The sequence below is a fragment of the Cynocephalus volans genome, chromosome 11, assembly GCF_027409185.1.
Source record: "Cynocephalus volans isolate mCynVol1 chromosome 11, mCynVol1.pri, whole genome shotgun sequence".
Taxonomy (NCBI): Eukaryota; Metazoa; Chordata; class Mammalia; order Dermoptera; family Cynocephalidae; genus Cynocephalus; species Cynocephalus volans.
In genome coordinates this window covers 108869225-108893289 of record NC_084470.1, presented here as the reverse complement: position 1 = coordinate 108893289, position 24065 = coordinate 108869225, and the positions used below count along the sequence as shown (strand labels likewise).

Sequence of the window (24065 nt, the reverse complement as noted above, 5' to 3'; positions counted from 1 at the left end):
ACCATCAAGACTACTGATCTACCTTAATGGAAAGCTATTTCAAGGGGAATAATTTTTTCAAGCATGTAGTTGTGTTTCAAGCATTGTTATTATGACTATTAGGATGATCAAATTTAAAAGGCTGCAGTTTCTTTTTTTTTAATAAAACACTTTACCTGTTAAATTAACTGAACCATAAGCCAATATCCAGTATGTGACATTCTCTGAAAAATTCTAATCATTTAATTAAATGCCCTTCAAAATGAAATAGAGTGAAAAACAAAATGAAATAGTGTGCAAACCTTTAACTCAGTAATTAATACCTCTTACTTCATAGTTCTTAATCCTTACTAGTATTGTCATTCATGGAAACCACTGCACATAACTACTGAAACAGATTATAACTTGTTAAAATAATAGATTCTAAGATAGGCTACATTTATAAACTACAGTCAACTAACATCAATAGAGAATCGCCACCGCCTTCCCCAAGGGAGATAACAATTTCATGGAGAGAGTAAGTTAAACAAATATTCCATTATGAACATATAAAATCAATAGCATACATTTCAAACACAATTATAATTTAATCAAGTATGCAACTAATAACAGTTATGCAAAGTCATTTGTTTACACGAATAAGACTGTAAACAACTTCAAAGAACACGGTTAGGACACTTTCAATTAAGGAAGAAAACTGAGCAATTATGAACAGGGCATTGTATCAGGAAGAGGTAAAAAGTGAGCCTTCAAGATGGGACCAATCATTTCAAAAACCTAAGAAACAAAAGTTATTTAGTCCTGTTCGGCAGCATTAGATACGGCTTCTCATATGTGAAAGAATGTGAGCCTACATGTCATGTCAAGTCATTTAAAAGCCTTCCAGGGGGCCTGATTGTTCATTAAATTGTCCAATCTCCAGGCATCCCATGGCCAATCCCTTCCTACATCTTCTGTCTCATGCCACTACCTCCAAGTTCTTGTGCCACTTCCAACAAGTTCCACTCTAGAAGGCCTAATGGCCTGTGGCTGCCAGCATACACCATGCTGCTTCATGCCACATGTCTTTGCTCATGATTTTCCCTCTGTTCAGAGAGAATACCCACTGTTCTTCACCTGGATAATGACAACTACTTTTGCAGCATTGCTGCTCTCAAGTTCCATCTCCTGGAGGAGTAATTCCCACACTGCAGAGATGGTCATTCCACTGGTAAAGATGAGAAAAATACAAAAAATGTAGACACATTAGAGTTTTGGGGTCTTTAGTTTTAATTTTACTGAACTAAGTCTATATTACCTCCTTTTAAAGATCCAAGAATTAATTGTATCTAAATCTAAGTTTTAAAAGTGTCTTCTAACACATCAGATAAGATACATTTAAATCTTAAAGATGAGAAAATAAACAGCACAAGCTTCTCAGATCCCAGGAAAAATCCTTCTACTCTACCCTCTCAGAGGCACAACTCTGATGTATCTTTCAGCAGTCCCTTAACATCACTGCCTTGCTGTTCTAAAGCTGGGGGAAGTACCCCTTACCTGTGTTCACTTAGCATCCCTTTCATAAAACCTGGCTTTGTGTTGTAATTCTCTATATCTTTTTCTGCAATTAGAGTGTAGTCTTCTATGGGCAAGAGCAAAAACCTCTGCAGCTTTGTTTATTCCATACCTAGCAAAATGCTTGACATATAATAGGCAGTGCCTGCTAAAATGCAAGCTCTACAAAGACAGGGATTTTTGTCTGTTTTGGCTTGCTAATGTATCCCAAGTATGTAAAATAGTGTCTGGCACACAGAAAAGTGTTCCACGAATATGTGCTAATGTCCCATAAATGTTTCCTGAACTCAAGCGATCCAAATGACTGAAAGACATCAGACTTCCTAAATGTCTCCAAACTTTAACAGTTATAAAAAAATACATAGCTGGAGAGTTGTTTATTTACAAACAAGGAAAATTATTTAGGCAAGTTAAAACCCTAAGGTAAATCAATTAGTTGCTTTATAAATAAACTAATGCTCTAAAAGAAAGCTAAAGGAAATAGGATAAGAATTTTAAAGAAAGTTTGTTTTAAGAGAATTTGTGCCAGGCAACTTGCTGAGCAATGTATTTTAATTGTCTCAATGATTGTTCCTCATAGAAAAGGCATCCTTTCCTTATTAAATATTCTAGGAAAGTTAAATGAGGTCAAAAGATTTTACCTTTCCTGATGAAAGCACTGTACCATTCAGATAATAAATGTCAAATTAATAAAGCTTTCATTTATTTGTATTCAATTAATCTAACACAGTCGAGTTTCTATTAGCAAGTACTATTGTTAAGCTTGTGTCTGACTTAGTTTTGAAAAATAGCACATTAGTTTTGGTCACTCTACTGAAGTGATTTCTCTTTTATCATATCAAAGTCATTATCAAGGTCAAGCTTTTCATATGATAACTACAGTGATATTCATTTTACTGGTAAATATGAGAAAAATACAAAGAAGAATGTAGACACAGTAGAGTCTTTGGGGTCTTAAGTTTTTATTTTACAGTTGAACTAAGTCTATATTATTTCCTTTTAAAAATCCAAAAATCAAATGTACCTAAATGTAAGTTTTAAAAGTGGCTTCTAACGCACTGAATAAGATAAATTTAAATCTCTAAAGATGAGAAAATAAACAGCACACACTTCTCAGATCCCAAGGAAAAGAATCATTAAATCTCAAGCAGTAGGGTTTTCTTCAGCCTATTGTCAAGGATCAGAAGGAAAAATGATTGAATGGAATAGGCTCTAAATTCAAACTTACTGCTCTCTTCAGTCTGCCAGAGCCCACCAATGCAAAGAAGACATGAAAAATAATATCTTTACAGTAAGATGCCTGAACTCCCAATTAACTATAATAGTGCTTCTGTAGTCAACCCTATTTCAAAAGAGGTTAAGGCAAAGCTGTGCACAGCATATACACAGAAAGTTTTCACTAGAGGACCTAAAGACAAACTATGGTCCCTACAATGTCTTTTTTATACATCCTTCTTACTGATCAGGAAAATAGCTTAAAATGCAACAACCCCATTCCCCACATTATACTTTCACTTACCCACTTAAGTCATCCACCCACCCACCCATGCTCCTAAAGTACCTGCAACACATGATGTTTTGCAGGGATGCAATGCTGCTTTTTTTCACCTTAGGCTTGGGTAGGAAAGATGATGTACACAAGGGGGCAGCAGTATTTGGCCAGTAAATAGTTTGTTTTTCTTTCTTTTTTTTCTTTTTGAGCTATCATAGTATCTTAAAAAGTTTTGAATTTGAATACCTTTAGCTAGGGAATGGACTTTCTAGTGTGCTGCTTCTACATCCCTAACAACAAGCCACTTCACAGAAGTATATTATGTGCCTGGCCTCTGAAGTCATCTGAGCTTTGGACTCCTGAACTAAATGAGTAACAATAGTTCCTTTACAGTTCACAAAGTCCTATTACATAAATTATTTCATCTTATCTTTCATTACCCTATTTTAGGGATATCAAAAAGTGATTTCTTCAAGGTCATACAGTAAGTAAATCATGGATCTGGAAGAAGTTATTCTGATTTCCAGTTTCATGCTTTTTCCACTATACCAGAAGTGGCTAAAATGCAGCTCCATCAGTAATGAAGCAATGGGACAGATGCCTCTGAATGGAAGGTGAGATGCCTCTGGTAGGGAAGTTTTCTGATGAGGCTGGAACTAAAATGCATCTTAATGAATGGGCAAGATTTGCACAGGCTGATATACAGTGATGCTTCAAATGGTAAAAACAATAGGAGCAGAAGAGGAGAGAAGCTGGAAGGTGCAAGGCACATTGAGGATGCATCAAGTAGGGAGAATGGGATACAAAGATGGAAAGATAAGTTCAAATCTCAATGGCAGAGACCTAGAATTGGAAGAACAGGAATTTATACATTATTTGGTAAACCAACGGGAGACACTAAAAATTTCAAATTAGAAATTAAAGGCTCAGAAGGGTCATATTAGAGTTTGAGGAAAGTTGATAGTGGTGTAAAAGAAAGTAGAGAAGGAAAGATTAAACAGGCTGAATTCGGCTACGTCAATGCCAAGAGATTGAACTAGAGAATTGGGAAAAATATATACAGACTACTACTGACCTGCTTTAAGCACTCATGTTGCTTGAAAATAGTAAAATTTCCCTTACAATTCCTAAAACTATGGTTAAAAACATTAACAAAATTTCAGTCTCTAGGATAAATTCACTTTCAACTACAGAGTGTAAAAAGGCAGATGGAGGTAACAGAAAAGTACACTGGACCAGGAATCAGCAGAATGAACCATGGCTCTACTTCTTATTCTCCAAATCTTAATTTCTTCTTTTGAAAGGTGGGTATGATAAATTTGTTTTCATTTATAAATTGAATACTACCATGCAAATATGACAACTGTGACATTACAGTTATGGTTAAAGTCTTCATTGTTGACAGTAATAGAGAAAAACCCTAAACACTTAGCAATAAATTGACTCTATATTAACCAATATTTATAAAATAACCAGAGGAATACCACTAAAAACTATTATAAGTATTTTAAAAGAAAGGCATAAGCATTTTAGCTTATCATTTTTCTTTTCAAAAAGCATGATCTGATTTTCATATTTAATGTGATGGGAAAAATGGGAAAAACAAATTACATATACACATAAGTCAGAGATTACTTTTAAAAATTTTACAACTAGCTAAATTTATTAAAACCTATAATTTGTTAATATAGAAATTAATTTGGTTAGTCCAAATGTGTAATATATTTTATATTAAAGAATTAATATATATCAAAAAATTAAGTTCACAGCTTTAAAAAAACTATTTTTAGATGAACAGGACAGACCTGCAATTAGGATCTGATCTTTGCCTTAGAAAACATCCATTTCCTTCACTGTGTAGTTATCTCAAATAATGAATTCTACTGCAGCTATTGTGGCCACATAAATTATACTTTTTAAGTGCTAAACTAATCATATGGCATTTTATATGCTAACAAACCACATAAGTTTGCCAATGAGTTATCAATTTGAGTCCAATTAGTAAATATCACTTTCATTTCTAGTCGTTTCCATTCTGAAAATCTATTTAGGAATTTTAGTTGTCATAACTTAAGAAGTATAGGCTTAACACCAAGCCTCAGAACATTTTGACAGCAAATACATTTTTATTAAATTGGTGGGAAAGTAAACTGATTCTCACATTCATTTTAAAATTTTATGTAATAGCATAGTGGAGGTAAAGGTGGAAAGAAAGGGATACAATCTGACTTTACTGTAAAATAAGTGAAGAAAGATATAAAATTAAAATGATAAGAGTCAGTGTGCAGGATACAATATTTGGAAAATAATTTAAGACTAATTTAAGTAAAGAATGAAAATGCTCATGTATCATGTATTAAACTAAAAAAATTGACGAACGCATTCTAAAGTGTAGTGTGTGTGTAAAACCAATTTGATTTCATTTATGTAGGATACATTAAAAAGAACAACATGAAAATGTATATTTAAGGATTAAAAATGTATATCTGGAGATTGATAAGGGGAAGACATTTGTGTAAGACATATATAGAATATGCTGATTATTTGCTTGCTTTTAATGCCACTTTTGGTTTATTGCTGTCAACAGAAACTAAAAGCAGGCTCCCATTATGATCAGTATCTGATCCAAATTCAAATGAGTGCTTCCTCTTCTTTGAACCAAACACATACATAAAATGATGGTACGACCCCATGCATCTCTGCCCTCCACCCCCTACATTTTGATTGAAAATGAATCTATGGCAACAGTCATCTAACAACCTCCTCAGTGCTTGTTTTATGGATCTAGCCCTTACTCAAGAAGTTACATTGAAAAGTCTTTTAATCTCCTTCTGAAAAGAATTTACTGGATTGCATTTAAGTTCAAGTTCAAGGGTATTAAAATGTACAAAGGAGAGTGAAAAAGGTGCTAGGTTATAGATTTTAACTTCTTAACTAGAAAATTGACTCAAAATAGATTTTCTAATTTACAATGAATCAAAAGAGAAAACATTAGACCATAGCAAAAGTGGCACAAATGTATCAAAAACCAAATGAATAAACATTTGAGGAGATTTATTATTAGAAATTGCAATAAATTTTGGAAAGATGAATTGATTTTAGTTAAAAGGTATAACTGACAATTTATTGGGCGGGAAGATGCATTATTTTCCAATTGTTATCCATCTACAGTAAAACTGATTTGTGTCCTATTGTATTTTATGGAAAAGGAGAGTGCAACTTTCAGTGATTTAGATTAAATGTATTAATCATAACCAAGCACTGTGAACTATATATCTACTATTAAAGAAGATTTTTGACATTTAATTCTGTAGCAATATTTTGGCTCTGTACCACTCTTCCTAAATCCAATTCCTGCTACAGTTGGCAGATTTCTCCCTTTTAATTTTATGAGGCTTAAAGTAGCATTTAACCACCCATGCGGTAAATAATGCGGGATTAGAAATATTTAGTGTTTTGTTTCCCTTTCAAGAGTGGTAATCCATCAAATCCAAAAATGTTCTCTAAAATTTTTCTATATTTTTGGCAATCTTTAATATATGGTATCATAAAAACTATAAAATTAAATAAAATGCATTACAGCTAGAATAGATCTGCTTTTCTAAAGAACAACATTAAGCTAAAAGAGCAGGTAAAATTCACTTTGAACCAGAAACACAGAATACTTATTGAAAAATAAGACAGAATAAAAAATAGGTATTAAAGCATGATAGTTCATTAGAACATTTTAATTGTATTTGCTTAGATAATGAATCTTCATGAGTGTGCAAATAATTTTTAAACAGTTTAACCATTTAATATCTATCTAAACCACACACTATTGTAAGACAAAGTAAGACAAAGTATTACAGTTATATAGGAGAACAATTATTGAATATCTAGATGCTCTAGGTACATGGCTAAGTGCTCCATAAATATAAAAATAAATTTTAAACTTAACACATCAGATGCTATGCATATTTTCTCCCCACAAATAAATTTAACTCATAATTTTTTCATACAAGTGAGACATAAAGCAAAAATGAATTGGCTCACCTACAGAAGCTAATATTTCTAACTATAATTTAGACTAGTTACAAAATATTTTTATATATAGCATGTGAGCTGAAAAAAATAATTAAAAACTGCAATTTAAAAAGTATATTCTATTATTAAATTAAAATAGCCACCAGAAGTAAAACTGACTTTAAAGAAAATCAAATTCCAACTTTTAAATTTTAATTTATATAAAATGCTAATTTGGTTATTAATGATTCCAAATTATTACAATAATCACACTATAAGAGCATGGGGTACTTTGAGATATATCAAAGTAATAAAGTAACCTGTCAAGTGAGTAATTATCTATATTTAATCTATATATAAAACAAATGGCCCAGAAATGAGTAAAGTCTGTAATTCACTCAAGACAGTGATGCCATATATTCATGGTTAGAACATTTAATTTCTTCATACATATTCATATCTTAACTCATTTTTCACAAAATTCATGATTGTAATTGTTGTGAAAATAAGTTTATATCCTCACAGTGACTAAATAAAATCAAGGATTATCTATCAGAAATAAAATAATCTAAAAAGAAAGTGTGTGCCTGTGTGTGTGTGTGTGTGTGTGTGTGTGTGTGTGTGTGTGTGTGTGTGTGTGTGTGTGTGTGTGTAAAGGTATCTTTTTCACATATCAAGTGTCTGCTTTGCTCCTCTTGCCCTTCACAGTGCTACACTGTAGAGCTGAGAGTTAAATGTTGGGAGAAATAGGATGAAAGGACACTTATCCAGCAGCTAGACAGCTAACACCTTTAAAGAACATTCCAATGGAAAGTAAAGGCATTTCCATAACCAACATATGCTCACAATAAGCTGTGGAGGAAAGAAAGAATCTCAGATTATGTTCTTTCAAGAAATGAGTTAGATTCATTGACATTTCCTAGAAACAGTCAATTCTAAAAGTACAGGGAGGCTGGGTACGCTTGATGATTAGGCTGTTGGGGAGTGGGCCACAAGGCCAGAGTTTAAATCCTGACACTACCAGTTACTAGCTGTGACCCCGAACAAGTCATTTGAAGCCATTTGTCTCTCAGTTTCCTGGTTTATAAAATGGAGAAGAGAAAAATATTTACTTCATTAGCCTTTTTGTAAACATTAAATGAATTAACACACTTAAAGAGATTATGTTATGAATACTATTGGGCAAATAGTAAAAACCCAATAAATGTTGGTCATTATAATTAATAGCAATCAAATATTTCTGCCCTTTCATATTAGTTTAACAAAATAAAAGCTGATATGAAAAATAAATTTAATAATATACTATAATGAAATATTAGCAGCCAAACAAATGAATGGAAATTTAAGTATGATTTACAATCTCTTAGACATTTTGTTAAAGTGTAAAAAGCATGGTGCCAAGTAATAAATGCTGTATTTGCACAAATGAGTATGGGAGGAATTGGGCATAGGGAAGAACTTTCCACTGGATACTTTTTGTCCTATTTGAATTTTAAAGGCTGTATATCTATTACTTTGTAAAATAACAAAAAAAATTTTTTTTTTTTTTCCCGTGACCGGCACTCAGTGCACCGGTCATTCCTATATAGGATCCGAACCCACGGCGGGAGCGTCGCTGCGCTCCTAGCGCAGCACTCTACCGAGTGCGCCATGGGCTCGGCCCATAACAAAAAATTTTTAAAAAGAACACTAGGTTGGGCTTCCCAGTAAACATAACAAACCAATCATATACTTATTTTGGCTCCCTCCCAAAGCCCCACTAAAATGACAGTAAAAGAATAAAAAGGTGTAACTCCACAGAGACAAAGAGAAAAGAAGATACCACCAATCAAGATGTGCAACAGGGTGAAGAAAGGGTGGCAATAAAAAATAAGCTGTCTGAAGTATCAGATTCCAGAAAAGCTCAGGAATTGGAGGCTCTAGATACCTCTTGAACAGGCAATTTGTAGAAAGTCATTTTTTAAAAAGTTGATCCCCGGACTCCATTTCTCAGCTCACGCAGTCAAGTGTGTTACTATCCCAACTCTATATCCCAGAAGCAACTCAAAATTTATTATTTGAAAATCTTAAACTAAAAAGAAGCCACTCCTATGAACCACATGATACACCTTTACTAAAATCAGGGATATTAGTGAAAGCCTGCACTCAAAATTTATTATTTGAAAATCTTAAACTAAAAAGAAGCCACTCCTATGAACCACATCATACACCTTTACTAAATCAGGGATATTCAGTGAAAGTCTGCACACTGAATGCTCCTTGTCCTTGGCTTTACAACAAGAATGTTGTTTAGTGGAATCAAACACCATCCTACCCCTCACCCCACATGCAGATCATTTTCTCTGCAACTGCTCAAAGGGAAATCCCTATGGACAGCAACATTTAAAGATCCACCAACCAAAAGGTCAGCAAATCCTGCGTTTGCAAACTAGGCATCCAATCAGCTATAGTGCTGTCAAATGGAATCTTGTATGTTCTCATTTCATGAAGTACATAAAAGGACAATGAAAACCTTGGATACTAGTATTGGTTGAAAAAATATTGTTACTGTACTGGCAACATAACTAGTGGTGGAAAACTCCCTAAAAAACATAGGATAACACTCTAACTCACTATCAACATTTAAAAATATATCAAACACATGATGGGCTAAGAGCTAGACTCCCATCACTGGGGTGTTACATGTAATTAAGGATACAATACAAAAGTAAGCAGATGAATAACAGTATAAAATAGGTTACCCATTAATGAATGAATAAATGGCAGAGACAGAGAGTGCAAAGCCATTTGAGATGATAGAGTGACAAGTGTGAACACGTGGGGAAGAAAAGGTATAGAATTTGAACTGTTCCTTGAAGGACATAAGTCTGACAGGAAGCGGGGGCTGCATGGTGTGGAACCTGACTATGAATATGAATACGAATAGGTGAATATGGTTGAACGTGGGAAAACTGGAGGAAGGGTGGGGACATGAGAACATAAGACCATCTGGAAAGGGGTGAAGTGTTGGAGGTCATAGGTAAGCAGTAAAGGTAGAAAGGAACAAATCTGGCTTTTATTATAAAAGCAGTGAAAACTACTGTTGGATAGGTAGTAACGTGAGCACAACTGTGTTTTCGAAATGTTTACTTGGAGTTGCATGTAGTATGGATTAGAGGCAGAGAAATCAAGAGAGATCAGGGAGAAGACTGATGTCCTATCAAAATGTAAGGGTATGAGAGACTACGTTAGGGAAGTGACAGATGATATTGGAAAGAAGGAAGACTCAGACATGTCTAGACGTGACAAGAGTGGAGGAAGACAAAGATAACACATAAAACCAAAATTTAAGTTGAAGAGTCACTGAAGATCAATGCTTCTCTTAACAAATGTTAGATCTCTTTTGTTCTTTCTCCTTTTCCTAATTAATTTTCACTAATCACATTGTAAGGTAGTGGAGGACAAAGGCATCTTTTTCTCATTTTGTGTTTCCAGCCCCTTGCACAGTGAAGATGTCGTAAGCCTTCATTACACATGGGTACAAGTGAACCAAGAAGTTTATGACTGAAAACACAACTAAGCAAGACATCAACTTCCTGAGTCAAATAAAACATATACTTTTTTATGCATCTGAAAAATGATATAAAATACTTCAAAATATTTTTGCAAATCAAAAAATTTAGAAGAGTCTATCAAGGATATATGTAAATGAGATTAAATGAAATAAAATCTAAGGTAACAACTGTTTTATTTTTTAAAGAAAATTTCTAAATACTTCAAAATCTACACAAAGCTGAAAGAACTCAAAAAAACCAACTAAGTTATTACGTGTTACTGTAATTACATTGCAAACCTAAAGATAAACACTCCTACAAGTTCGGAATTGTATCGACCTGAAACACTTTAATGGTGAACTGATAAAACCAATTACAAGATTTAAATATAAAGTTCTAATAGGAAGATGCTATACACACTGTTAATGGCACAAGTCCGTTACTCCTTTGGTATACAAAAATCATCAGACTTACTTTATTCTGCCATTAAGTAACAGTGTTTCAGACAATTGTGGTTTAACATTAACAAAAGTTTTACAGGTTTTATTGGCTAAAAACATAGATAAATACCTGTTGGCATGTTTCTCTGGTTTATCAGAATCCCCTTTCAGATGACAGGCAACAAAAACCCTTTCTATCTACTGAATATAATTTCTTTGTAAATTCTCTGTTGTTCAAATTGAACTTCAGTTGGAGGATTCGCAGATAACTTCAGTACAGAAATTGCTTTTAAATATTATTTGGAAGTGTTCCATCCATCATTGATTTTGATCATTTCAGATATTAGACATCTGACATAGCTGAAGGCAAATTAGAAATCTGCATTTTATAGACCATCCGAATAATTCTATCAGCAACATAAAAGAGAGAAAACCAGAGTTGAAGCTTCTTAGAAAGTAAAATGTTGCAGCATTTGTTTCCCTGATTTTGATTTAAAAAAAAAAAAAAAAAAGAAGAAAGAAAAAGAATGGGGACTCTGGCAATGTCACCACCATTTTAAAGGTTAACTAGGTTTGACTCCATCTGTGCTGTAAAATAGTTACCAATCAAGTCTTAATTTCTGAAGAAAGTGCATTTTAGAACATATTTTAAAGGTTTCTTAGGATTCAAAAGAGAAAAAGGTTTTAAATGATAACCATAGTCCCAACAAGTATTTTTTAAATACCTCATGTCTGCAAATTTAATGTTTTCAAAGAGATTCATTAAAAAGTCCATAGATCATATCCTCCAAAAAGAAAAAAATAAAATAAATCTTAAAATAAGCCATTACTTTAGGAATAAAGGGATAACCTAGAATTTGTGTGCAAATACTGCAGGGAAAAATAAAATGCAGAAAGTATGGTATTTCATGCAGTTTTAAAAATATGACAGAAAGACTGGCTGTGCTACACAATATTCAAGTAGCCATGAGAGCTGCAGTAAACTGGTAACCTCTGTAGGGAAGTTCTTACATATTAAATTTCAGGACATACATTATAATTAAATCTAAAGGGAAAATCCAAAATACTATATAAATATTTAGTACCTGCAAACTTTCTTTAAAAGAACATTCAAAAGCATTAGTAGTAATGTTGTTCTTTGTAAACAAAAGTGACATTCTTTTGCCATTTTCAGGCCACCTATGATGACATTTAAAAACTTTGGTCAACCTGGTCAGGAATCAGGAGAGATGGTTAAAACCTATCCCAAGTTTATTTTTATTCATTTATTCACTAAAATGAAAGCTCCAGGAGACCATGTCTACCTTGTTCACCACTGTTAACACCCCCGGTCTAGAACAGCATCTAGCATTACTGATATTAACATAACCAGAATCAATAAATCTTTGTTAAATAAATGGATGCTACCCAAAAGCTGATCACAACATCAGATCCACTAAAATATAAGTATTCAATCTAGCCTGTGAATCCCATCTACTGGGGAAATAGGTACAGAGTTTAGACTCCTGACATAGTCTGAACTTGTAACCACTAATATACTCTCTTTATACCAGTGTCCATGTGATCCTTTAAAAGACAAATCTGATCATTATAACACTTTAGAGATTACATGGGTCAACACGCATTCCCGTGAACCACAAAGTCCGTAACAGTGGCTGGCTGGTTAGCTCAGTTGGCTAGTGCATGGTGTTAATAACACCACAGTCAATGGTTTGGATCCCTGAACCAGGATCTAACCTCTGCCCATCTTTCCAGCCAAATTCTGTCTGCGACATACTCCTCCACACAAGTATATGCTACACCTCAGCAATACTGGATTCATAGTTTTCTGAACACACCATGCTGTTTCAAACTTAAGCCTTGACCACACCTTTCTGCCTGCCAGTTCCCATCCTCAATGAGTTTGTGAGCTCCAACTTATTCTTGAAGTTCCAGTTAAAAGATCTTCCTCCTGTAAGAAGTCTTCCCAGAATTCTGTCAAGTTACATGAGAAAAGGGAGGAAAGGAATACAAGAAATAGAGAAGATATCATCACAGTTGAACTGAAGTAGCAATGTGGCAGCTACACGACACGTTATAAAACTAACTGGAGGGATAATGAAGGACCATGGAGGGCAGATGAGGAGAACAAGTTGAAACAGAGAGCAAGAAAGCAGACCAGATGATGCTAGACCTGAACGATGTTAAAGATCAACAAGAAGGTACCATAAATTACCTAAGAAACATACAAAGGGAAGAATCAGAACGGAGGATTGTGTTCCAGTGATTAATCCAACAGAAGCAGTAAAACATTTTAATTATCATTTTTATTATGATACACACTTTGATTGTGCTTGGCATTCAAGACAGCAAAGAATGCTTGTGGGTATTTCAAAATAACTCACACTTCCAGTGGTATTTGTAACCAGGAATGAAGAATACTTTATGAAGGTAATTTACTTGTATTTATTAGCAACATGACAGCAATATGAAGAAACTTCCAAATTGCATTAATTTTGGCTTACCAGAGGAAAGAAATATAATAAACTGTTGTAAACGTTACCTACATTATTGGGATGTTAATAGGATTAAATTAATTAAAATACATAAATAGCGTGTAGAAAAGTGGCACATCATTAGAAGTGTTTGCTATTATCATAACATTCTCTTTGCAAGGTCCCAGATTTCTGAAGCATCACAAATTCAAACAACAAAATATGAAGTCAAGCCAATTCTTGTACTAAGTTATCAGAAACACGAGGACAAATATTTTAAATACAAGGGTACTTCAAAAAGTTCATGGAAAAATAGAATTAAAAGATAATTCTTATCTTTCCACGAACTTTTTGAAAAACCCTTGTATATAGGAAAAAATATAAGTGGTCAATTTTAGTAACATTAAAATCCCAAGACTGAATATCCATTTATACAATCATTCCTAAAGAGTTTTTAAGACTAAATATGGAGAACATAAGCATTCAAATACTGTTGACTGAATAAATGAATATACTACTATCTGTACTATTTAAATTTGTATATATCTGTTCTACTCTAAACAAAGGATAAAACAATAAGAATATTAATACTGACACTTTAATGGAACTGAAAAGAATTGTTATTCATATTTTCAAATATCAATTATAGATATTAAAGTTATATGATATGAAATATAAAGTTGTGAATATCATTAAAAATGAGAATTTTAAATGTAGCAAGATACACTATTAAATGTCTTTTGCAAAAGAAATATTTATTATAATTCTATTAAGTTGTGCTCTTCTATGATACAAAATCAAGTTTTTCTCAAAATATGTTCTAAGAATAAATCAGTTTAAGTATGGAATCAGGATCTCCAGCTGACTTTGAGATATAATGAAAAATGAAATTAACATATATAGTAATAGATTAGGATAGACATGATATATATTCAGAATATAACAGTATTCTAAATATACATTCTTCCTGTATTCTTTAAGGTATCCAAAAATGGAAATATAAAAATATTTTATGTATGTATTTTGTATATATTTGTTTTTATTTGATAAAGCATTTAGCAATTGAGTTCCACTAAAAAATTCTAGATAAGTAGTCAGTTCATGGTCATATACAGTTGAGCATATAGGCTGTGTGTATTTCTTAAAGTCATCATAGATTTGTTTTCTATCATAAAATTTATTCTTTTTCTTAGACTAGCCTAAGAAAAAAGGTTATGTAGTGTCCTTATTTAAACCAACTCTGTTTTAAATGACCCTTCTCTTGTGTAAGGCTGAATACTCAGACTAAATACTACTATTCTAGTACCCCAAGAAACAACAAAACAAAAGTTGAGCAAGACATACAGAGGAAATCATTACAACATGATTGCCATTATCAAAAGTCACTCATAAAATGCTGTTTTTTTCTATGTCTTCATAGAAGAAAATATCTACCATATTCTTTTTCTCTTATGGAATGAACTGACTCAAGATTCTCAACAGATACAAATGAATGTGTTCAGGGCTATTGTACTGTGAATGTAAGCAGTATGCTTACTTGTATGGAATGACAATTTAGATTAAGGGTTAATGTCCACATTTTTTTCAGATATTTAAACTTGATAAACATGTATAAATAAATCAATTAAATCAGATTCATTTTCTTTGGAAGAATAACTGCCAATACTACCACTACTGCATGTGTCTCATCCTGACCAAACAAAAAACTGGACTGAGGCAATTACAAAACTTTTAAATAAAATTGTTTAACCCATATGTCCAATTCCTTATGTAATACTTCTGTTGGTTTCCATGTATTATATTTTTAGCCAAATCATTTATTTCCTGATCTTTCAATAGTCATAAAATTTGAATGCAAACTTTCAGTAGAAACATATAATACTTTTGAAAGGCCATTAGTTCAATACAAAAAATAAAACAGAAATAAAAATCTCTTACCTACTGAAAGTGTTGATTAATTAGGATGCTCAGAAGTAGGATATCCTGGCTAACTCTGTAAGTACAGTACCCCCAGAATTGATTTTGGCATCATTATTCTGAGGGTTATTCTGAATTGTACTTAATGTACAAATTCTGGAAATATAAGAGATTCAAGCTGAGGCTCCAGGATAATGGCCTCAGGATATCCCTTGGAACTAATTATCATTTTCCTAATTCACCTAAAAGTGGGGAATAAGAGAAGGTGGCTAACTGGGCTCCAATAAACTGATGCTTTCTCCTAACAGAACAGTAAGAGTAATTCCTCTCCACATTAAATTCTCAAGACTCTGTCTACATCCACCTCTCATATACAGGGACACAATTATTTTTAAAAATCAGATCAATTTGGACCTCAACTTCCTAAATAGTATAGGCTTTTCTACAAATTAATAGCATAGTGGCTCGGGGTGAAGGGATCAAGAGAAAAGTTTAGAGTGGTTTTTCAGTTAGCAATTAAGTTTTGAGATTTTATGCAGCAGCTGTCGATATAGAATTCATTCAAAACTATTCTTCACAGACCATGCTAAAGACAGGGGCCAGCTCAAACATAAATGAAGCAGGAAAAAAACAAAACAAAACAAAACACAAAAGGCTGCAATATAGAGCACTTTAACCACTAAAAAAAAAATATAAAGGCAAATTACATATAAAATATGAACATAAAAGTTTAAAGTCTAAAATCCTGCACTTTTATCATAATACAAATGTTCTCTAAGTCACCAGCTATTGTGTTTAATATACCCAATAATAATAGTAAATAGTTATCATTTATTTAACATATTTTACTTAATATATCCCATATATTGCATATATAATAAATATTATATATTGTGTATATTTAATATGTCATTTACTTAATATATACTATGTGCCAGATATAGTGCTGGGCCCGTTATGTACACATAATCTCACTTAAACCAGACAACACCTCTGCAAAGTAAGTACTGTTTCTAAAAGTATTGTCTCTATTTAGACGCACTGTCACTATTTTAAAGGAGAAAATGACTTTCAAAATTTAATTACAAGTTAAAAGTAGAACCAGAATATAGATTCACAAAGGTCTGACTTCAAAATTTGTAAATTGTCTGCAATACCACTTTGCTCTCTACAAATCTTAGTCAATCCTCATTTCTAGTCATAGATTACATATTTGCCAATTTGCCTACTTGCTAAAATTTATTTATAACCCCAAAATCAATACTAACAGAGCTTTTGCAGTCATTCACAGACACGTGCAGAGGGGCAAAAATTTGAATTGCCTGATGCACATGTATGTTCCTAGCTGAGGTCAACAAGGTGACTCTCTGCCTCGTTTCAGCTCTCCTACTATAAACAAGTGTCCTTTGTGTAGTCTATTTAGTGCCAGAATTTTTTGCATTTTTGTGCTTTTGTTAGTAATTTCACTGTTTTAAATGGCTTCCTAGTATAGTGCTGAAAAGTGCTTTCTAATGTTTCTAAGTGTAAGAAGGCTGTGATATTTCTTACGGAGAAAACATGTGTTAGATAAGCTTTGTTCAGCCAGGGGTTACAGTGCTGTCGGCCGTGAGTTCAATGCGAATGAAGCAACCATATACATTAAATGTCTTTAAACACAAACATACACAGAAAACAAGGTTATGTATTGAGCTGATGATGAAAATGTTGTGACCAGAGGCTTGCAGGAACCTAACCCTGTCTTTCCCTTAGGAGCAGTGGTTCAGTACTCACTAATCAGTGTTCGTGGTAACTTCATAGAACAAAACTAGGGCAAAAACCAAGAATCAACTAACACCCAACTGAAAACTTTTCTCCTAAAAATGTTTACATTGATATTTCAGTAAAAGATTTTCCTATCATTTCCGTCAAAGAAACTACATCATTTATTTGTGCCGTCACTCATCTGCTTACGAAAAAGAAACGCTTCATTGCCGTTCTGTTTAATGGGTTGCAGCTACATGTGTTTGACTTTGCTCAGAAAATTAATCCTTCTTAAAAGCAATCTGGCTTTCCAGTATGAAAGTCTAAGGTAACTAAATTTCATTTCTTATTACCAGATGTCATGGGTACTGTTTAAAAATGACAGTTTGGTGAGATTATGATTTTTAAAACTAGATAGTGACATGTAATACTAACAGTATGAGCAACAACAACAAAAACTTAGCACAGAAAATTAGAAAAATATCAGCACAAATTGGAACTCTTACCTTTCTTGACCAAGTCACAGATTTTATTAAAAAAATAAAAAATTACAGTACTTAAAAATCCAAACAAGGACAATTCAGGGTTGAAAGAAAGAAAACCTGAAGGAGTCCACTGTCTTCAATAAAATTTCAAATATGAAAAACGTAGACCAGAAAAACAGTTTATGGCCTAATGCACTAGTTCCATGATAAACACACATATATAGTATATCTCCATCAAGTGAAACTTAATCACCTTTTTACAATTTAGAGAGGGAAGGCAGCTTTAGTGTGGTTAAGCCATGTATCATCAATACCATGAAGGTAGCCTATCAGTTGTAATAGCTTCTATAAAATACCACAGTGAGATTGCAATAAGCCTAGAAAATGGGCTACAAATCCCAGCTATGCTCAAGCAAGCAGTGAACCAAAAATAAAAATAGGTAAAACCGAACCAAGAACTAGATAGCATTCATCTAGATTCATGATTGGTAAGGCAAAGTTCATAGGCCAAGGTTTTTAAAGTGACTTATTGAGATCTAACAGACAGTTATTACACAAAATAAAATAAAAGCATATATGCAATTCAGAAAAAAAACATGAATTTTCACTCCAAAGACAAAGCACACAAAATAGTTTACTTACAATTACTAAACACTACATTATTATACCTTTAAATATCACTTTAAATATGCAAAGGTAAAGATACTCAAAGTTGCACTTTATCATTTTTAATCTCTCCAGTTTAGACAAGTAATCTAAAAGGAGATGTCAAAATTTCTACTTACAACATTGAAATCTTTCAGATTGTAATAACTTTAGGTAAAGGGAATTTCAACTTCAAGTTTCTTCTCCAATCATATTTAAGTTAGCCATTAGATGCTACATTAACAATTAAGCCATACAATTAATATAAAAATACATGTATTGAATTACATTGTTTTCATCAATTATTGGAACTTAATAAAAATATTAACCATTTTAATATAACCATTTTGAAAAACTCAAATGGCCTGAACTTAGTCTAATGTCTAAATTATACCATCAATAGAAATGTTACATATACCCCCCTGGTTGGTGAAAATGAACTCATGCAAGTATTTCTGACACTCACAGTGACACATATGGTCTGCCATTCTAAGGATGTACAAGCGGCTCTCACTTTTAAACATGACAATATGATTCTGAGTAACACAGTATTTGTTAAAATACCAGCTTTCACATGATTTCTTTAAGCTCTAAGCCAAGATAATAATTTTGATGTGTTTCAGGTATCAGACAAAGCAGATAATTTAAAAGGTAATAATAAAAGGTTCTACTAGTGCAGACTAGTTATCACTGTGGCTAGTTTAGAGCTACGATGATTTCTGCAGTACAATGAAACTACACTATAAAATACAATGTGTTTGCAATACACAGCAAATTATCCAAGTGAAGGGAAACTGAAAATACAAACTCCAGAAAATATTATCAACCTTACCTACTACTCATGTTAGCCCTTGTCAAAACACCCGAGTAAAATGCAAATATTTTAAATAATGCTGGCTATATAAGACTTCTCTAAAAATGAACCATAAATGTCAATGTATCATGTTTTTTATTTACAACAATCAGATTTGTGAAAATTAATTCATAACCAGCCACAATATTAACATGAAGGAATACTTAGGTTAGATCTGGACGTTTTTAATTTTCTAGGTGTTGTTAGCATTTTGGCAAAGCGAGTAATACATAAATGGATTCGAGTAAAAAGAAAACCATAAAAGAAAAGAATATATAAAATTTACAGTAGTTTCCATCCACCCTGGGCCAACCTAGATCCCTAGAAAGCCTCCCAATTCAGGTTCACTTCTAACTAAAAGGAAGAATACCAGTCCTCCAGCAAAAACAGCCCCATGTTTTCATCAAAGAGGCTCTCACTTCAATGATATTCCTCCAGGGAAGAGGACAGGAGCCAGGTTCCCTCGAATGTCATTCCCCAGATGTTCAAAACGTAACTAATTTATTAGCATTAGAAGATTTGGTTTATAGGGGAATCTCACTGGTCCAGTTTGTAGCCTACAAAAAAATGGATTATTTTTAAGTATAACATTAGAATATGAATAAAGGATGAGGATGTGGCTTTTTATTCCATAGAAATGGAAACATTTCCAAACATGACAATTCAACAAAAAAGCATGCCTACCATTGAAGTTGGAGTCCCTCCAGATTTTTTAATATTCTTTGAAGGCATTCCATGAAGGCGACTGAGTCTAGCTTGGAAACCTAGAAAATCAAAGTACTCAATTTAGAAGATTCTGTGATCACTGGAGCATAGAAGTTCCTATCAATAAAGAATTAAAAGTAAGTTGGTGGTGAAGCTGGGTAAACACCAGGAATATTACCGGGGAAAATGCAAAACTCACCCTTAAAGGAACTGAAGCAATGCCTAGCAGGGTTTTAATGCAGTCAGCACTTAACTACCCAGTGTTTAAGCACCAGAGTAATATCCAGGGTGCTTCTTTTTATCCAAATCACCTTCCTATCATTCCAACATTTTAATGATGAGCCTAGTAGGAAAGCAAGTCAATTTTTCCAATAATTTGAAAGCAGGGTACATGTAGTAGCTGAATTTGTGGCCAACACGTTTCTTTATAGCATCTTCTGTTTATATTCTCTAATTTCCACTTTAGCCTATCCTCTTTCAATGAATGTTCCTAGATTGACCATAAACCCACTGTATCTACCAGTTAGGCAGTGCTACTGACCTCTTCTGCCCGGATGCGACATAAGAGGGAAAGAACCAGTTAAGATTCTTTCAAAGACAGGATCTGGTAAATTTTTGTCTAGTTCAGTAGGATCTTCTTTTTCCCACCAGGGAATGACTCCGGTGATACCACATGCTCCACCTGATTCCTTTTCGTAGAACCAGTCACTCTGCTCATCATCACCTGTGCAAATACAAGAAGCCCCCCCAACCCCCAAAGATTCAGTTTGATCACATAAATACACAGTTAGGATTGTCAGACGATAAAAATACAAGATGGCAGTTAAATATGAATTTCACATAAAAAATTAACTTTTAATGTATGTAGTAATTATACTAAATTTCAGTATTTGCCCAAGTACTGCATTAAAAATTATTTATTTATCTAAAATTCAAATTTAACTGGGAATCCTGTATTTTTTCTGGCAACCATACATATAATCTATAAAGAAAACTTTTTATTCCATACCACAGCTTCATGTCAGGAATGTTCTCTAACACTATGACCAGCTCTGCCAGCAACCAAAACGAAAAATGTTATGTTTTAGAACCAACTTGAAAATGTAAAAAACAATAACAAACTGGCTAATCCTTTGGCAAAAGTTGTAGGGAAATTTACTTAAGTTACTACCTTTTCTACATTTAGAAAAAACAAGACCTAATCTCCTGTGAGGAATTAAAAGGTATAAAACTGTGGAACCTGTTCTTTGTGGCTGATAATGGTATATAATATTAGCTTAATTTCATGATTGCATGCAGTGCAAAGGGGGAAACAATCATGAACACACGTGACTAAATGAAATTAATCCAATTAAGTTCATTAAGAAATAGTTTTGAAAAAGTTGATTTTAAACGAAAATTGACAATACCACAGAGTTTATGAAGAAACTGTATTGGACTACTACAAGCAAGGTATTTTTAAAATAGAACACTGTTCAGTAATTTTATTTTGGGGAACATCCATGACTTTAACCATGGGATAATGAATGATCAATTTAAAATTCAGCTTGAAATGTGTCCTTGGTGAGATTTAATATTCTGTTTTTAAAAAAAAGGAATTATAAAGAGCTATATAAAGAGACAAAAATACTGATGGCAGATGGCTTTAAAAATAAGAGACAAATTGCATTTTTCAATATGATCTGAGATTCATTAAAGTCTTCTCCCCATGATTCTTCTTAGAAGTTACCACTAATTTTGGTTTCTAAGAGAGTCATCATAACTGCCATAAACTTTTTCCCTTTAGAGAAAGAGATTTCTGATTCCCAAAATCTAATTACCACAAACATTTTTAAAGGTAAACTAAACAAACAAAATCCATTTAATTAAAAATGATTTATGGGAAATAGCTGTATTTCATATTAAGATGGAGAAAAAAATTAAAGGCATTTGGAAAACTAGAGTCACTAGATTGTTTCAATTGAGGAATTAATAAAAATTAATTTTAAAAAAAGCATAATTCATAGAACTTAAACGAGTTATATTTAAATTTCACAGATTTAAGCAGAAGAAAAAAAACAGGGAGTCACCTGAAGCTATCTTAGATCTTAATTTCCTTCATGACAACACCAGATATTTTATTTTTGATGTAATATACAATTTTATTATAAATAGAAAAATCAAATAGCTATTGATTAAGAACTTGGGCTCTGAAGTCAGATAAATCAATTAGGTTTCTAGTGTTTTATAACATTAGGGAAGCTACTTCAACTCTATTAGTGTAGGTTTCCTCATTTTAAAGAAATTGGGAATCTCATAAGGTTTTTAAGAATCAAATAAGAACTTCATGTAAACAAATGTAAGAAAAGCCCTTAGAACGTGAAATATAGGAAGGTCACAATAAATGCTAGCATATCATTCTAAGCCAGTCAGTGCTTTCAAAGATTGATAGGCTTGTCAAAAACATTTTTTAAAAAAGGTTCTTTTATTTCATTACCAATATCAACATTTATAATATGACCTTGCATAAAGATCTATACTTTAACGAGAATTTAGGTACATTATCAAGGTTGTTAAGCTCACTTTTAGCCCTGATGTTTTAACATATTTTAGCAAAGTCTCAATATTAAAAAGTCTGTAGTGTTTAAAAAGTTTCTGAACCTATTTATCTGGGACAGACCAAGAAAAAAAGTGTAGGCAGCTATTACTTTGCCCTTTTTTTCATAACATTATTAAATGATTTGTAATTTAAAACAATAAATATATTTTTCCCCCTTAGAACTTACTGTCCCCCTCTACTGTATTCTTAAGGAAGATAACATTTTTGGTATTTATATGTATTAGCTTAATTCATGATTCGTATTGAGAGTAAAAGGAGAAAAAAAATCATGAGCAGATGTGACTAAATGAAATTAATCCAATTAAGGATTAATCCTGACCCCTTATTAAGGTTTCATATTTTTCATAGCTTCAAAATACTGCCATATTAAACTGTGAAAAGGTTTAGGATGTTTCAAAGATAGAAAACATCTAAGATATAAGACATTTCTGTTTAACAGTTTACAACATAGCATTCGTGGATAGGATGTATAACTGTCACAGGTGAATAAAAATGACAACTTCCAAATCCATCTTTATGAATGCTTAAACAGTTTTAAATACGTTTGGAATCGGGGGAAATGAGAACCAGTGTCTTGCAAACTTGGTAAAAGAGACAAAATTGAAAAGACAGGTATATAAAGCTTTTTCAACAAAGATAACCATTCCTTAATAGCATTAGCTCCACATACCAGCTTTCGGGGATAATCAATTACTTTAGGTCATGAAGACAGGACCTTTCATAGCATGTGAAAAAACCAGCTACATTATTAAACCCCAGTCCACTAAGTAGTGTGTGCAAGGTAAATGAACCGCAGTCATCAACTTATGAAATAACCAGTAATAAGCACAACTTTAAAACGAAGACGTTTTTCCAAAGAGAGAAAAAAATAACATTTCAGTACCTTGTCTTCCCTCATCATTGGTAAACAAACCAGCATCAGTGCTGCTGAGACTGCTGGAATCACTGTAATAAGGAAAAAGAAAGAAACAGATCAAAAGAACAATTGATCTCTCAGTCGTAAAATTTTAAAGAGACATGGCAGCTCAGAAATGGAATTTAAGCCTGACAAAGATCTAAAAGAAAATAAGATGATTTTTTTTTTTTAATCAAACTGCAAATATCGTGGTTCCATTAACTACAGAGCATATTATTTTTGGCACATAAAACCACAGGAATCTAATGGGACCCTGACAGTAAGCCAGATGTGACAGCAACGAGGTGCTGACACAATTGATGCATTTTATTATCTGCTTTCATCAAATGCTCACTGCGCCTTTCTTATGCCATGCAATTCAGCTTGGGCCTGAAACACCACTGCTCAATAAAATGGGAAAAGTCTCAATCAAAAGCAGGCTAAGCCTTTCTTCAGCACATGAAATACAAGGGCCTGGGATGAAATTACTTTTCAAAACCATATTTGCAAGTATTCTGGAAAAGACATTACTTAAGAATTCACAACAACTCTACTACTTTGCAAGGAAGAAAAAAGTTTACAATGGTGTTAATCCATTAAATCAAAGTTAAGGTCACTCTGAGCAGAAAAATGAGTATTAACAATATTAATATAAGTTTCTCGTTACTTCCATAGAAGTTTGAGTATGATACAGAGTGAAATTTAACATACAAATTAAAACAAATAGCAGATATTCAACTAACATGAAC

The 24065-nt window shown here is 32.9% G+C and overlaps 1 protein-coding gene across 1 annotated transcript in view; it reads right to left on the bottom strand.

The window, feature by feature from the left end:
- The window catches only part of GPATCH2 (G-patch domain containing 2), a 164311-nt gene that overhangs the window by 125416 nt on the left and 14830 nt on the right, over positions 1 to 24065 (bottom strand). Inside the window, exons 3-5 of the mRNA XM_063113450.1 lie at positions 23305 to 23366; positions 20364 to 20546; positions 19802 to 19881 (exon numbers count right to left, since the gene is read on the bottom strand). Of these exons, the coding sequence (XP_062969520.1) occupies positions 19802 to 19881; positions 20364 to 20546; positions 23305 to 23366 (325 nt within the window). The remainder of the gene's footprint in view (positions 1 to 19801; positions 19882 to 20363; positions 20547 to 23304; positions 23367 to 24065) is intronic.